At 49.9% G+C, this 12,654-nt stretch overlaps 5 protein-coding genes across 5 annotated transcripts; 2 read left to right on the forward strand and 3 right to left on the reverse strand.

Moving 5' to 3' along the window:
- Nucleotides 1-60: 60 nt before the first annotated feature.
- BDQ94DRAFT_75112 (putative serine dehydratase domain-containing protein) lies at nucleotides 61-1,657 on the forward strand. Its single transcript, XM_026776451.1, has 4 exons — nucleotides 61-288; nucleotides 363-479; nucleotides 539-1,082; nucleotides 1,154-1,657. The coding sequence occupies exons 1-4, from the start codon at nucleotides 118-120 to the stop codon at nucleotides 1,570-1,572; spliced, it is 1,251 nt and encodes a 416-aa protein (XP_026631293.1). The 5' UTR covers nucleotides 61-117; the 3' UTR covers nucleotides 1,573-1,657.
- BDQ94DRAFT_75116 (dienelactone hydrolase) lies at nucleotides 1,658-3,559 on the reverse strand. The gene is made up of 3 exons (XM_026776452.1): nucleotides 3,109-3,559; nucleotides 2,611-3,048; nucleotides 1,658-2,551 (listed from the first exon to the last, which is right to left on the reverse strand). The coding sequence occupies exons 1-3, from the start codon at nucleotides 3,353-3,355 to the stop codon at nucleotides 1,743-1,745; spliced, it is 1,494 nt and encodes a 497-aa protein (XP_026631294.1). The 5' UTR covers nucleotides 3,356-3,559; the 3' UTR covers nucleotides 1,658-1,742.
- Nucleotides 3,560-3,595: 36 nt separating this feature from the next.
- On the reverse strand, nucleotides 3,596-6,274 carry BDQ94DRAFT_135962 (putative MFS transporter). Its single transcript, XM_026764787.1, has 4 exons — nucleotides 5,871-6,274; nucleotides 5,656-5,818; nucleotides 4,545-5,606; nucleotides 3,596-4,491 (listed from the first exon to the last, which is right to left on the reverse strand). The coding sequence occupies exons 1-4, from the start codon at nucleotides 6,076-6,078 to the stop codon at nucleotides 4,182-4,184; spliced, it is 1,743 nt and encodes a 580-aa protein (XP_026631295.1). The 5' UTR covers nucleotides 6,079-6,274; the 3' UTR covers nucleotides 3,596-4,181.
- A 1,274-nt stretch (nucleotides 6,275-7,548) lies between these two features.
- On the reverse strand, nucleotides 7,549-8,406 carry BDQ94DRAFT_166468 (uncharacterized protein; the record flags this gene model as incomplete). The annotated part of the gene is made up of 1 exon (XM_026770555.1): nucleotides 7,549-8,406. One exon carries the CDS (start codon nucleotides 8,404-8,406, stop codon nucleotides 7,549-7,551), a length of 858 nt encoding a protein of 285 aa, XP_026631296.1.
- Nucleotides 8,407-10,204: 1,798 nt separating this feature from the next.
- Nucleotides 10,205-12,259, forward strand: BDQ94DRAFT_166469 (uncharacterized protein; the record flags this gene model as incomplete). Its single annotated transcript, XM_026770556.1, has 1 exon — nucleotides 10,205-12,259. One exon carries the CDS (start codon nucleotides 10,205-10,207, stop codon nucleotides 12,257-12,259), a length of 2,055 nt encoding a protein of 684 aa, XP_026631297.1.
- Nucleotides 12,260-12,654: the final 395 nt, after the last annotated feature.

Genomic DNA, 12,654 nt, shown 5'->3' on the forward strand with positions numbered 1-12,654 from the left:
CCCATCCACATCCCCAGCCAAAACTTTATAAGAGTCAGGCACAACCCACCTACAGCTGCTCCTATACACTCAATTGCACCCAATTCTCACATCTTCAACTATAATAGTACTGCCGAAATGGACTTCTCCCTCCAATCCCACGCGTCCTTCATCGGCCGTCCAGCTAGCGACCTCCCAACCCCATCTTTGATCCTCAGCAAACCCGTGCTGGAGAAAAACATCAACCGCTTACAACAAGATGTACAAGAGCTAGGACTATCCTTTCGTCCCCATGTAAAGACATTAAAGGTACCCCACTAGCCACTTCCATTCTCTACCCAACCACATTCACCCAAAATCACAAACCAACACGAACAAAATAGACCCTCGAAATAACCCGCCTCATACTCGCCAACGGCCTCCACCGCGGCCTCATCGCTTCCACCCTCAGCGAACTCCGCGGCGTGCTCCCCTTAGCAGAGGAGGGTATCCTCAACGAGGTACATCCCTTCCCCACTAACCCCAATATACCACCCCATCACTAAAAGAGAAAATAAAGGCCCTCTACGGCCTCCCAATCTACCCCTCCGCCCTCCCTCACCTACACTCCATACGACAATCCCACCCCACCCTCAACATCCTCATAATGGTCGACTCACCCCAACACATCCCCATCATCGAAGCATTCAATAAATCTACCCCGGATGTTCGTCCCTGGCCGGTCTTCATCAAGTTAGACGTCGGATCGCGTCGCGCAGGCGTGGACGTCTATTCCCCAGATTCTGGGCCCGAGCTTGAGGAATTAGTGAACGCCGTGGAGGGGAGTAGCGCGGTGGAATTGTATGGATTCTACTGTCACGCGGGGCATTCGTATTCCTCAAAGGGCGAGGAAGAGGCGGGGAGGGTGTTGGGGAGTGAGGTTGGAGGTGTGTTGCGGGCTGTCAAGCTCATTAATAGTGAGGGTAAAGGGGAGAAGAAGAGGAAGATAATCCTCTCAATTGGCTCAACTCCTACGGCGCATGTTGTCCGACAAGTTAAACAATACCTAACTGAAGAGAGAAACGTGAATAGTGCCGTGGATATGGACGTGGAAGTTCACGCTGGTATGGTCTACCCCCTCCCCCTACATGTCCAGACCCCGTGGGATATTGCGATGCTAATGATACTGGCATAGGAAATTACCCAACCAACGACCTCCAACAACTCAGCACAGATCTAATCACCCCGGCCGACTTGGCTGTCCGCGTGCTAGCCGAAGTATGCAGCGTGTATCCGCGTCGCAACGAGGCGCTGATTAACGCCGGCACGGTGGCGCTCTCCAAGGAGACGAGCGCGGTACCGGGATTCGGGAGGCTAGTCGACAAGCCCGAGTGGGGGGTGGTGAGGATGTCGCAGGAGCATGGGATTTTGGGATTATTGAACGGAGAATCAGAGGGTGAGGGGAAGAAAGTGGAGGATGTGTTTCATGTGGGACAAAAGGTCATGTTGCATTGTCAGCATGCGTGTATTACGGCGGCGCAGCATTTCGTGTATTATGTTGTGGATGGGGAGGATGTGGTTCGGGAGACGTGGGTTCCTTGGAAGGGGTGGTGATATATGATCATTAAGTTATATAGTAGTAGTACTAATGTAGTGTAGGGGTAAGGTGAATGCTATTGATATGATAATACCATTGACATCGAAGTGAGCAAACAATGCAAGCTAAATACACAACAAAACACTCAATCATACTATCCAGGGTATACACGCACGTACGCACACGCTCATTCATCGCTTTTCGTGTCCTCCACCGTGGCAGCAGCCGGATTAACTGGCTTCTTTTCCTCGCCATTCGCATCCTCGCCATTCTTCTTCTCCCCATCTTTCTCATTCTCCTCCACTCCATGATTCTCCAATGCATCCGCCCCATTACCATTCTGCTCCCTCTGCACCGTCTTCCCCTTACTCTCCCCAGCTGGCTTACTCTCCACCTTCTCCGTATCACTCTTCGCCAGCTCCGTCCCCGACTCCTCCACCGGCTTATCCTTTCCCCGCTTAGCCTTTGCCCGCCGGATCAACCGATTGTGGTAATCCCGGCCTTCGGCCTCGGGGTCTTCCTCGACGATGCGTCTGGCTGCCTCGCGTCCAATGACTGGCAAGCGGTCCACGCCCTGTGGTGCTCCCTCTGGTATGTACTTCGGATCCAGCAGTCCGACCTGCACCAATACACTGGCTTGATCCCAGTACATGTGTTCCGAGTACAGCCTTCCCCCGCGCAGACTGACAATGCTGACTAGGACTATTTCCACGTGACGATTCGTCGGCGGAACACCAGGTAGCATCCAGGGTATCTCCTGGGTATGTTCAAACGTCGCATACAGCTCATCAACAATACGATCCGCCCCAACAGTCCGAGAAATCAACCGCAGACGCATAGACGGAGGCAACTTGCGCAGGAAGTTCTGCTCGTAGAAGCGACGCAGCGCATGGGTTCCGATACCACCGCTCATGGTTGGTGTACAAGTGAGTGTGGGGTTGAGGTGACCGACATAAGGCTCCATTGTACCACTAAGATTCATGGAGAAGAAACGCGCTGATACAATTAGCATCTGACGCCCAACATGTATTGATTGAGTATAAAGGTATGCTCACCCTCAAGCTGTTCCTCCCACCTATTCTCCAAATCCAAATCCTTGCCAAACGCCTTCCTCAGCACCTGCAGCGTACGACTAAACGCCAAATCCGACGCCAACCGATCGAACTCCTCCAGATCATGCTCCGCAAACCCCGGCTGCGCCGACTCATACGTAAACGCCGGCCACCCGATCTGCAGCCTCTCTCCCGTCCCGATACCGGGGGTGATCTGCTTCGTCGAGCGATGTTTCTTCCCTTGCAATCCAATAACCGTAGGGATGGTCACCACGTCCACTGTATCTCCAGCAAGATGCGTCAACACGCGCACCGAAAAGGGGAATCGCGATCGCGTATCGGGGATCGTAGTGGGGTAGTATGCAATGAGAGCGGCCAGACGGCTGCAGTTTGTTGATTTGAGGTAGTAGTCGAGGCAGTAGGAAGCGGCATCACCGAATGCTACCACCCATCATGTTAGCATATAACCACCGCCCATTTCTAATCCATGGGTGTATTTACCAATAACAGCATAATTATCCCCCACGCCCAACCCCTCCTTCACGGACTTCAACCGTGCCTCGTACTCCTTCCCTCCATTGTTGTACGGCGCATAGACGACATCGAAGCCCTCGTCTGCCCAGGCGCGCAGCGTCTCGGTATCGAAGTCGGGGGTCTCGGCGGAGATGCATACGCGGGCGGTGCCTAGGTTGGCGTTGTTGTAGATGAAGCCGGTTGCGCCGGGGGCGTTGATGGATATGGAGGCCATGATGGAGTGATGCTTTAGCAGCTATGTATATTAAGAATTAGGAATGTACACAAAAGAAAAAGAATGAGGATGAAGCGTAAGAGTAAGTAAGTACTAGTAGAGTAGAAGTTGTATGGTTGGTGTGGAGCGCGGGCCGCCGGACGGCTACGTCATGATGACGACGCCGGCAGGGCAGGAACGGAGCAGGTATTTGGAGGTGCAGATTATACTTGTGGCTACTTATTCTTATGACATGGAATATTAAGATTACACAAAGTACTACAGTATTATGGGTGTGAATCCATCTGATCAATAGGATGATGGGGACATCTGACGTGGATTGATCTGGTCAGGCGGATGTGTCTGCTGCTTGCCAAGAGTGGTGAGATACTGTAAATACTTGAAACCTACAACGAAGTAGTTGTGGAAGATGAGAGAGGAATTAAGCAAGCAGAAAGAAAGTAAAGAGAGCGAAATTATTGTATTGCAAGAAAAGTTTATTGCTATAGTTACTCTTTTCCTGGCAATGAAAGCGATAGTATGTCATCCTACATGCCATCAAGGCAGCAGAAATATACTGACGGATCCAAACCTTAATCGAACCATGCTTCCCCATCGTATGATCCTCTAGTCAAAGTAGTTCGCAGTTCAATCCGTGGAGCAGGCTGTACTTTTGTGCTTTTCATTATAATAGGCTATTAGTATCGTACCCGCTATGAACACAATCTACCGCTATAGCCGCTGCAAGCTCATGGAAGAATAAGCATGCGCCATGTACACCGTGCACCATACGCCACTGTGTATCCATCAGGAACTATGAGACATAGACGTATTAACAACCCTGCAATCAATCTTCGTAGTCTTCTTCCTCACTCTCCTCCCGAATCAACCGCTGTCGTTCTTCATCCTCCTCCAGTTCTTGCTCCCGTGCCCGCAGCCGCCGCCCGGCCACATACACAAACGATACCAGCGCAGTTCCCACCACAAAGCCAGCTACGGCGAAGAAACTGTTGATCGGAATGGGATTCCCGTCAAAGGGGCCATGAGTCAACGCATCCAACCCATACTGGGCAAAGTTGACCATTCCCGACACGCAGATGATGGTCCCATAGACTCGGCCAAAAGTGGCAAATCCGAATACCTTCGTTGCGTAGTCACTAATTGAAACAGTAAGCAGTTATTCAGTATAAAATTGGCTGGGTGTACTTACGACATGGCCGAGTAGTAGAGTGGTCGCAGCAAAACAAACAACGTGACAGTCACATATCCGGTCCAGAGGACGGGTATGGAGTTAAGGATACCAATCACCGTCGTCAGAACCACAATTATAGCCAGTACAGCGGGTACACTGACGTGATCAAGCAGGAGCCCCACGAATGGCGTGGAAATAATACCGCCCACAGGCAAAGCAACATCGAAGAAGCTGTTGATCTGAACAGCTAGTTCATCCGAGTCGAGCATATACGCGTACTGAGCGCGAATGGTGGCAATGAAGTAGTTCATCCGCAACATCTGCAAGACTGTCATCAAGGTAATCAAGATGAACCACGGCGTGGCCATCTGCTTGTGGGCAGGCTGACCGTGGAGCGCCCCCCAGACGGCGCTTGCAGCATGGCGATCCTCTTCTCGTTGCTCCCGTTCTTTCCGCTCGTCTTCGTCGCCCAGTACCTTGGCAATTTTGCGCATCTTGTTTCGACGCCGCTCAGCGCGCTCACTCCGGACACGTCGTAGCTCCGTGTCGCTCTCGATGTCGTCGTCCGAGTCATGGATATCACGGGTAGCATCTTCCGCCTTTTCAATTTTCACTTCGAGTTCATGCGTTCCCTGATAGTCACGAGACGGCATGAGAGTAATCAATGCAACTAGGATGAGGCCAGGTACGATAGTATAGCCCAAGAAGAACTTTCTAGGGTCAAACGATCCACCAGTCGCCTCATAGACAATACGATAAAACAGGTACACTGCTGCCGAGGCATCGAAAGCGCCAGTAACCAGAGCAACGATCGTACCTGCATACTTGGGAAATGCGTTCGCGATCTGGAAAGAAGGTACAAAGATAAATGTACCTCCCAGTGCGAGGAAGAAATTCCCCGCCATATAGCCATCGAACTGTGGCTGGGAGAAGGAGTATGCCATCAGCGAGCTACCCAGCGCAAGGAGCAGGCAGCCCGCAAAGCCACATATACGTGATCCATAGCGATCGAGGATAGTGCCGACCGGAAGGGCAGACACATTGGCTGTGATGGAGCCGATGGTAAAGAATAGGTTCAACCTGCGAAAAGTCAATACTAGCTCAACTGGATCAGACTTAAGAGACCCACCTTAGATCTTGTTCGGAGCAAACTTCTACCCCATCGCGTAATTCGTCCGCTGTACACAGATCTCGATAGACACCTTCTGCGACTAAAACCGGCTTCAAGGCAGCAAAACCGAAGACCACGCCTGCCGCGAACCAACACGCAAGTATAGTAACGATAACCTGGGCTAGAACGAGTCAGAAGGATCCTGCATATTTAAATAAACTCAATTGACTTACCCAGTCGCTTTGCCGTTGAAACCTTGTAGGCAGGGGTTCCAGCGACCTCGACCGGGGCGGGTGGAGGCTGGAGGATGTCGTAGCTGATCTTGCGATGGATCGCAGTCAATGGCTCACCCGTCACGGCGGTCGCAATGGTGCTATCATCCTGGGGTTCAGGCTCTCGATCTACACCTTTGATGGCAGAAACGTGCTGCACCAAAGACATTGATACGCCTGTGGTTCAAGGGTTGTCGCGGGAAGACACGGGTAGAAGATTCCGTGGGTGGTTGTGGATGAGGTTAAGTAAGTGGTAGTGCGGGCGCCAGTCGAAACTTCTGGATGTTACAACCCCCTTCGCCACATCCCTTACCCATGCGGGGGTGTCAAAAACCGGGTTTTGGGCACGAGAGTGCAAAATAGTGGGTCTTTCCCCCTATCTTCTGCTCTCATGCGGTGAAAGAGATCTTTGACAAACGTCTGACAGGGAACTCAATGAAAATGTTGATGGATGGGAAGGACTGGGGTGACACCTGCCTCGACCGTGGTGGTCGGCCGGCTGCTCCACCAGCTTATCTTCTCCACTTTGCACAACTCTGCAAGATTCCGTGCACCAGAATATCGAGATGCCATTGTGAAACAAGTATCTCTCTTTTAGTCGCTGATTCCAATATCCCTGAATCATGACGAGGGTCTCGACTCCACACCTACATCGGTCGGCGGCTAGGGATAGCTCACCTGCATCCAGGATAGCACCTAGTCAATTTAGAGCTCAAACCAATCATTAGCTTCATCTCAACGGCTGATGATAATGATCATAGTCTGTCATCCTACTCATTGGCTCATGTCTATTTAGCCTCGCGGCATGGCGACATCGTGGCTGGAGACGCTACAGAGAGTCAAACTAACCTATAACAGTGAAACCGGACTTTCTATAAATATCGCTCGCGTGATCGTGTCTCTTATCGATCACCAAAAGAGACGCTAAATAATCCGTGCTCTGATGTACATCTGTTAGAAGCCCCCATAGATAACGTCTGCGAGAATCTGTTTTCTAAGCTAAAAATAACTACTATCAACGGGTAGATGCATCCACGTCCTCCGGAGTGTTACTGCGACACGCCAAGACAACCCCAATACCCAGAATAACATTGAGATAGCCAACAGAGCTAGTCGATAGACGTTGAGATCATTATGTGTCCTTCGTCGCCCGAAACGCTCCTATAGGTGCATGCAGTTGGCGATTCACTAGTACATCGCCTCTTTACTCTTTATCACATGGATGACAGGCCAGAGAACCCATACCTACTACTTCTATACAACCTGATGAGGCGGCAGTTCCGGTAGCAGAGGGAAATTATCTTAAGTACCATTGCGAGGTAAACAGTGTACTTTGCACTCGGTGCTCCCAGGCTTCCTACTGAGACACAGATAGCGGTGTGGATAGGAGAGACACAGGGAAGGAATAACGAAGCCCACCCACACTTGAACCATCAAGATATGTCTCCTGGACTAGCTCAGTATACTTTCCGACAGCCACCGCGTACAGACATCTCCATGCCAAAGTCAAAAATGCACAAAAAAATTGAACCACCATGATATATAAGTCAAGTGAATCATCGGCAATTGCATTCATACTATGGATAACTACCGAATAGATACAAAGGAAACAACTTTTCGCCATTTCCAGGCCATGAACTCATCTGGCCGTACAATCCTTAATTGGCAACTTCCTCCTCTTTTCCTTAGGAGCCCGCGCCTCCTTCCATCCAAGATGACTTCCAGGAAACTTATAGAAAGCCTCAGCACTATCCCTATCAGTTGTCTGAAGCCGTGGTGGAAATTCATAACCCATCACCGACAGCGGATTCCGAGGACCAAATTGAACAGTAAAATCATCCTTGTTATCCTCGAGCTCCGGCGCGAACTCATGTCTGAATCCCAATACGTGCCCGAGCTCATGTAGGAAGATATTCCTCAAATACTGCACTGTACCCGGTTGGAATGCAGAGGAATACACATTTAGATAACTGAGGTCATCCTCATTCGGGAAGAATGCCTCTGCGAGCACATCCCCCTGGTTCCCCGCATAGGACAGAACGAAGGATGCTTTCTCAATATCCTGTACCCACTGGAACTTCACGCCCAGGTCAAGCTCGTTCCAGTCATTTGCGGCGTCTCTGAGCGCATTCGCGGCGAGTAGCGCCAGACCAGGGCGCGGGTACCCGTTTTCGAATGCAGCGAAGTTGATGCTTTGGGGTGGATTGTCGGGTTTCCAGCGTGGGATAACTCCCCCAAATCCACCTTGAAGCGTGGCGCGGTTGTTGATGCCTCGGATGGTCACCGGTAGAGGCTTCTCGGATGAACAGGTATACCGTCCGGGTGCGGTTGCAAGCGAATTGGCTAGGGAGCGACGGAAATCCTGCAGTTCGGGGCTATCGACACTATCAGGGGGGAGAGTTCTCAGGCCTCCTGGGCCGACAGCCTCCTTCAAGGCTTCAAGGTAGTCGGCCTTGGAAGTTGAGGGGGTGAGGGTGGCGCCGCGGATGTCAGGCATGGTGATTGATCTAGGGGTTGTTGGAGTTCCGCACCAGAATTTTCCTGTGTGATCCAGTTTGAATGAGTAGCAATGTATTCTGTTCAAATGAGGGTCTCGTGGGTGATGAGGACTTTATTTATATCTTACTCTTGCGTACTACTAGCTTTGCAGGAAGAATGGGAATCAAAGCGAATGCTTCCAGACACTACTGTTCAAATGAAGTCGGCACAGTCTAGACTCTATTTGCCATCGGACACCCGATACTCTAACCTTCAATAATCGGTATGTTACTGGTCCTTTAACAGAAGTTGTATAGTCGTGGGCCACAGACCGAATGCCAACCGTAACACTTTGGACGTTAAGTTCGTGGAGAAACTCAACAGTCAAGAACAGCTGACTGTAGCCCGAAAAGTGACTCCGAATAAGTGACCCAGATCTCATAGATTGGGTTTTTTTTACAAGAAGCTCATATCATCTAACTCCAGTATCAAGCCGCATGCAGTACCAGTACGAGGCCAAGACTTGAAAGCATTGCGATACTTTAATCTAACGACGCCCTTGTTCGTATTCCCGTGTCATCATTATCTTGTCATTGTAGCCAGACACACAGCGGTGGATGTGTCAGCAGCCATTCGAAGAATCCCGATTCCGCCATGGCCGAATATTGTACCATACTTGGCCCTCTCGCAACATATTCTTCTAGGTTGATGACCCGGCCTACCACTAGATACAAAGGCGTGTCTGCTGGCGGATCGCGGAGTCACTCAAAAGACAGGGACCGATTAAGCTCCCGAGCCAACCAAGCCACCTCTTGTTTCGGGAATATCTCGTATTGAGCAGGAATAGACAATTTTAAACTACTGGATCCAGTGATTAGACTTTCTTTGTATACTGATGCCGAAAGGAAACCCCGCAATCATTGCCATATGAAGCTTGTGGGTCTGGAGTCTTGGTTTTGTTGTTGTAGAAAGCCAGGTGGGAAGCCACGAATCCTCCAAAACTAGGCCTATACAACAGATTCAGCCCATTATAATCCTTGGCTCTACTATCGGATTAAGACTAGTTGTGTCACCTTAGCAAAATCGTAGTTCTTACTGGGCCTCGGCAACTGGCTGGTGAGCATGGCTCTGATGATCCTGAAATCCAAGAATAATGACGGTAACCAGTCGCCTCCTCTGCACAACTAGACAACTCGCCAGTTGCCCGGAGCTCTCGGATCTGGCAAGCCCCATAATTCAGCACTTGTGCCGCTAGAACTCAAGTACTCTCGTACCTGGAGGGCTGCCCACGAATCATATCATGCGACGGCATGCACCTGCGGCCTTCGCTTGGGACAACGTTTGGCCGAATAGAGGGATATCTTTTAGTCTCTGTGTCATAGCCCATAGTACTATTTAGAAGCACTTCCATTGGTCTCTTGTGTCTGGAATGCATCAGTCTGACCCGCAACAATTTAGAATATCATGACATACTACACTACTGCTCAATCGGGCAATGACAGGCACGGCAGCCCATATTCTGACAGTTGGATGCGGAAACTAAACCTATTCTGTTTTTGACAGTACTTGAATCAGAAAGTATAATATACAGTCTGACTCGGCAAGTATTTAATTAGCCGGGGAATGTGGATACAGTCGGAATTCCCGGTTGAGGCTATTTGCCAACCTCCACACCCCCTCTTCTGAAAGTGAAAGCCAGGAAGCCGTCGGTCTAATTGAGTCCGAGCTGTTTCGGGTGAGAGACCCTTATAAGGAAGATATTTCGAATATCACAAGGTACATCGGAGGCCCTATACTTGGTTACATAGAGGTACAAAATGTGGTTATTACTATATTTCCTTGCCGTTATTCCTATGTGTGTCATTACTGAGGCGTCCAATCATTCTTATGACTTCTCATCCGGACATGCCCTCTTGTACTCGAATTCCAGCGCAATTGTTCAATTCATTGATGGGGCTAATCCTGAACGAGAGTTCCTATTGAATCAAACAACAGCGACATTCCACACCCGCAGTCATGCATGGGGAGCAGGAACTATCTCGACCGACTCTGGAGAGGCGTCCTGGAATCTGGACTACATACCTTACAACAACTTTAGTGGACCTTACAACATCCCCCTCAATGATGGCCTACAACTGAAAATCACACGGTCCCCTGGGCAGGTCCTCACGGAAACGTACACCTTCGAGAATACATCTCCTGAAAGGATCGCGGCGACAGGGATATACATACAGACTCCCTTTAACGACCTATATGACACAGCCCTCTGGTCTCTGACATCTGCCGTCAATGCCCACATTTTCACCGGCGGTGCATGGGCATGGGCCTTAGCTGAGCCTATGTCAGGCGAGGGCCGATCACTAGGTCTCATTGTGCGAAAGGGCCACTTATGGAGTTATTCTCTGGAGACATCTTCCAGCTCTGACGTCCGGGGACACATAGTTCTTCAAGTCACAGACGAAAAGAGGGACCCTCAAGGTTTTGGTGGTCAACCAGTGGTCCACATTGACCCGGGAGATTCATACGTTCTGGAGTGGGAAATTGGTTTCTATGATGACGCCAGTGATTTCATTGAAGCCACGAATCCTCCAGCAACTTTCTCGGCATACTCTGCACCTTTAGGCCAAGCGATCACTCTCGACTCGAAAATTGAACCGAACTCATCATCTTCAAATTTAAAGATTAAGAGGAGTAGGGATGGCTACACACTGAGTGCAAGTTCTCCGGGCACCTATAACGTCGATATTGGCGATTCCCGAACTGAGGTTTCATTTCACTTGCCGCTTGAAACCGTTGTGCGAGAGAGGGCCCATTATATGCTAGAACATCAGCGACCGGTGGAGCGTTCAGCCCCTCTCGATGCTGCATTTGTTGCCATTGACACTGACAACCTCACTACGATTGTGTCAAGCACATGGGACGACTGGGGGGATGGCTCGGAGCGAATTGCCATGCCTACGCTTCTTCAATTGGCAGCTATGCACGGATATATTCCATCTGAACTAGTGGACATTCCGTTGAAAAACTGGATCGAGTTTGCCAGCACCTCTTTATTTGACGCTGAAGGCAATACTTGGCGTTGCACCGGATGCTCCCAGACTCAGAGACCATACGACGCCATATGGCTTGTGATGTTTTTCAACGACCGGTACAAATGGCTTGGCAATAGCACAAATATTGACACAGCAGTCACACTACTAAACAGAGCATTCGAAGTCGGAAAGGTGCAGGAAGCGCCAATCATCTTCTTTTCGCAAGCCATCCTAGAGCTTTGCCAGAGCCTTGACAAACTCGGACGTTACAACGAAAGCGCTACGTACAGAAGCAAACTTGTCGATACAACCATGAGTTTCGTGAACGATGGCCGGGATCTCCCTGAATCTGAAGTAAGCTATGAGCAGTCCATCGTGGAACCTCTGGTCGAGATGGTTGCAGACACATATAATTTAACGAGGAACATGACGCTGCTCAGCGAGACACAGGAGCGCCTTAACTGGCTCATGGCCTTCTCCGGGCCACAGCCACATGCTCGGCTCTACCAAATCGCAAACCGCCACTGGGATGATTATTGGTTTGGCCTGCGTCGTCAGTGGGGGGACGTGTTTCCTCATTACTGGAGCGCTCTGACCAGTCAAGCACTTATTCGCCTTCCTCGGGAACTCAGAACCAAGCAAACCGATCAGATAGCTCTTCAAATCCTCCGATCTAATATGGTCAATTTCTTTTCTGGAGGGTCGGCAACTTGTGCATTTGTCTTTCCCTCGGCAGTTGACGATGAGTCGGCTAATGTAGCTGACCCTATGGCTAATGATCAGGACTGGCATCTGGTTATTTGGTTGAGGTTGCTTGAATATGGAATACCAAGTGTCTAAGGACCTAGGATGCTAGAGGAATGATCTTTGGTAGTAGCAGTAGCAGCATGGGAGTTTTAAGGTCTTATCCTATGAATTCGTTCTGGGCTATTTCTATAAGTAATGAACTCCCGTCTCGGTTTTTTTATGACATAGTCGAGGTTGGTACCGGCTGAGTACAATTACAACGACTAACAAAATATATGTATAGTGACTGAAGCCTATACTTCAGAGAAGAGCCAAGATAAATCTTGCGGATAAGACAAGCTGTCACTTGCTTAATTTCCCCGGTGGTCACCTGATCTGTCATCCAGGGTTATGTAGAATCCAATTATCTAGCTTGAATACTGGACTAGTGGGATCAAAATTAATTGACGTGATCTTTATATTAATTCGGAAGGATTGGTCAGTTTAGG

Source organism: Aspergillus welwitschiae (assembly GCF_003344945.1).
Source record: "Aspergillus welwitschiae strain CBS 139.54b unplaced genomic scaffold BDQ94scaffold_3, whole genome shotgun sequence".
Lineage (NCBI taxonomy): Eukaryota > Fungi > Ascomycota > Eurotiomycetes > Eurotiales > Aspergillaceae > Aspergillus > Aspergillus welwitschiae.

Coding starts and splice junctions, on each gene's coding strand:
- BDQ94DRAFT_75112 (XM_026776451.1), top strand. CDS start 118: ATGGACTTCTCCCTCCAATCCCACGCGTCCTTCATCGGCCGTCCAGCT. Junction 480..538: donor AGGAGGGTATCCTCAACGAG/GTACATCCCTTC, acceptor GAGAAAATAAAG/GCCCTCTACGGCCTCCCAAT. Junction 1,083..1,153: donor GGACGTGGAAGTTCACGCTG/GTATGGTCTACC, acceptor ATACTGGCATAG/GAAATTACCCAACCAACGAC.
- BDQ94DRAFT_135962 (XM_026764787.1), bottom strand. CDS start 6,078: ATGTCTTTGGTGCAGCACGTTTCTGCCATCAAAGGTGTAGATCGAGAG. Junction 5,819..5,870: donor TTCAACGGCAAAGCGACTGG/GTAAGTCAATTG, acceptor GACTCGTTCTAG/CCCAGGTTATCGTTACTATA. Junction 4,492..4,544: donor CTCTACTACTCGGCCATGTC/GTAAGTACACCC, acceptor TGTTTCAATTAG/TGACTACGCAACGAAGGTAT.
- BDQ94DRAFT_75116 (XM_026776452.1), bottom strand. CDS start 3,355: ATGGCCTCCATATCCATCAACGCCCCCGGCGCAACCGGCTTCATCTAC. Junction 3,049..3,108: donor GGATAATTATGCTGTTATTG/GTAAATACACCC, acceptor GATGGGTGGTAG/CATTCGGTGATGCCGCTTCC. Junction 2,552..2,610: donor GTGGGAGGAACAGCTTGAGG/GTGAGCATACCT, acceptor TAATTGTATCAG/CGCGTTTCTTCTCCATGAAT.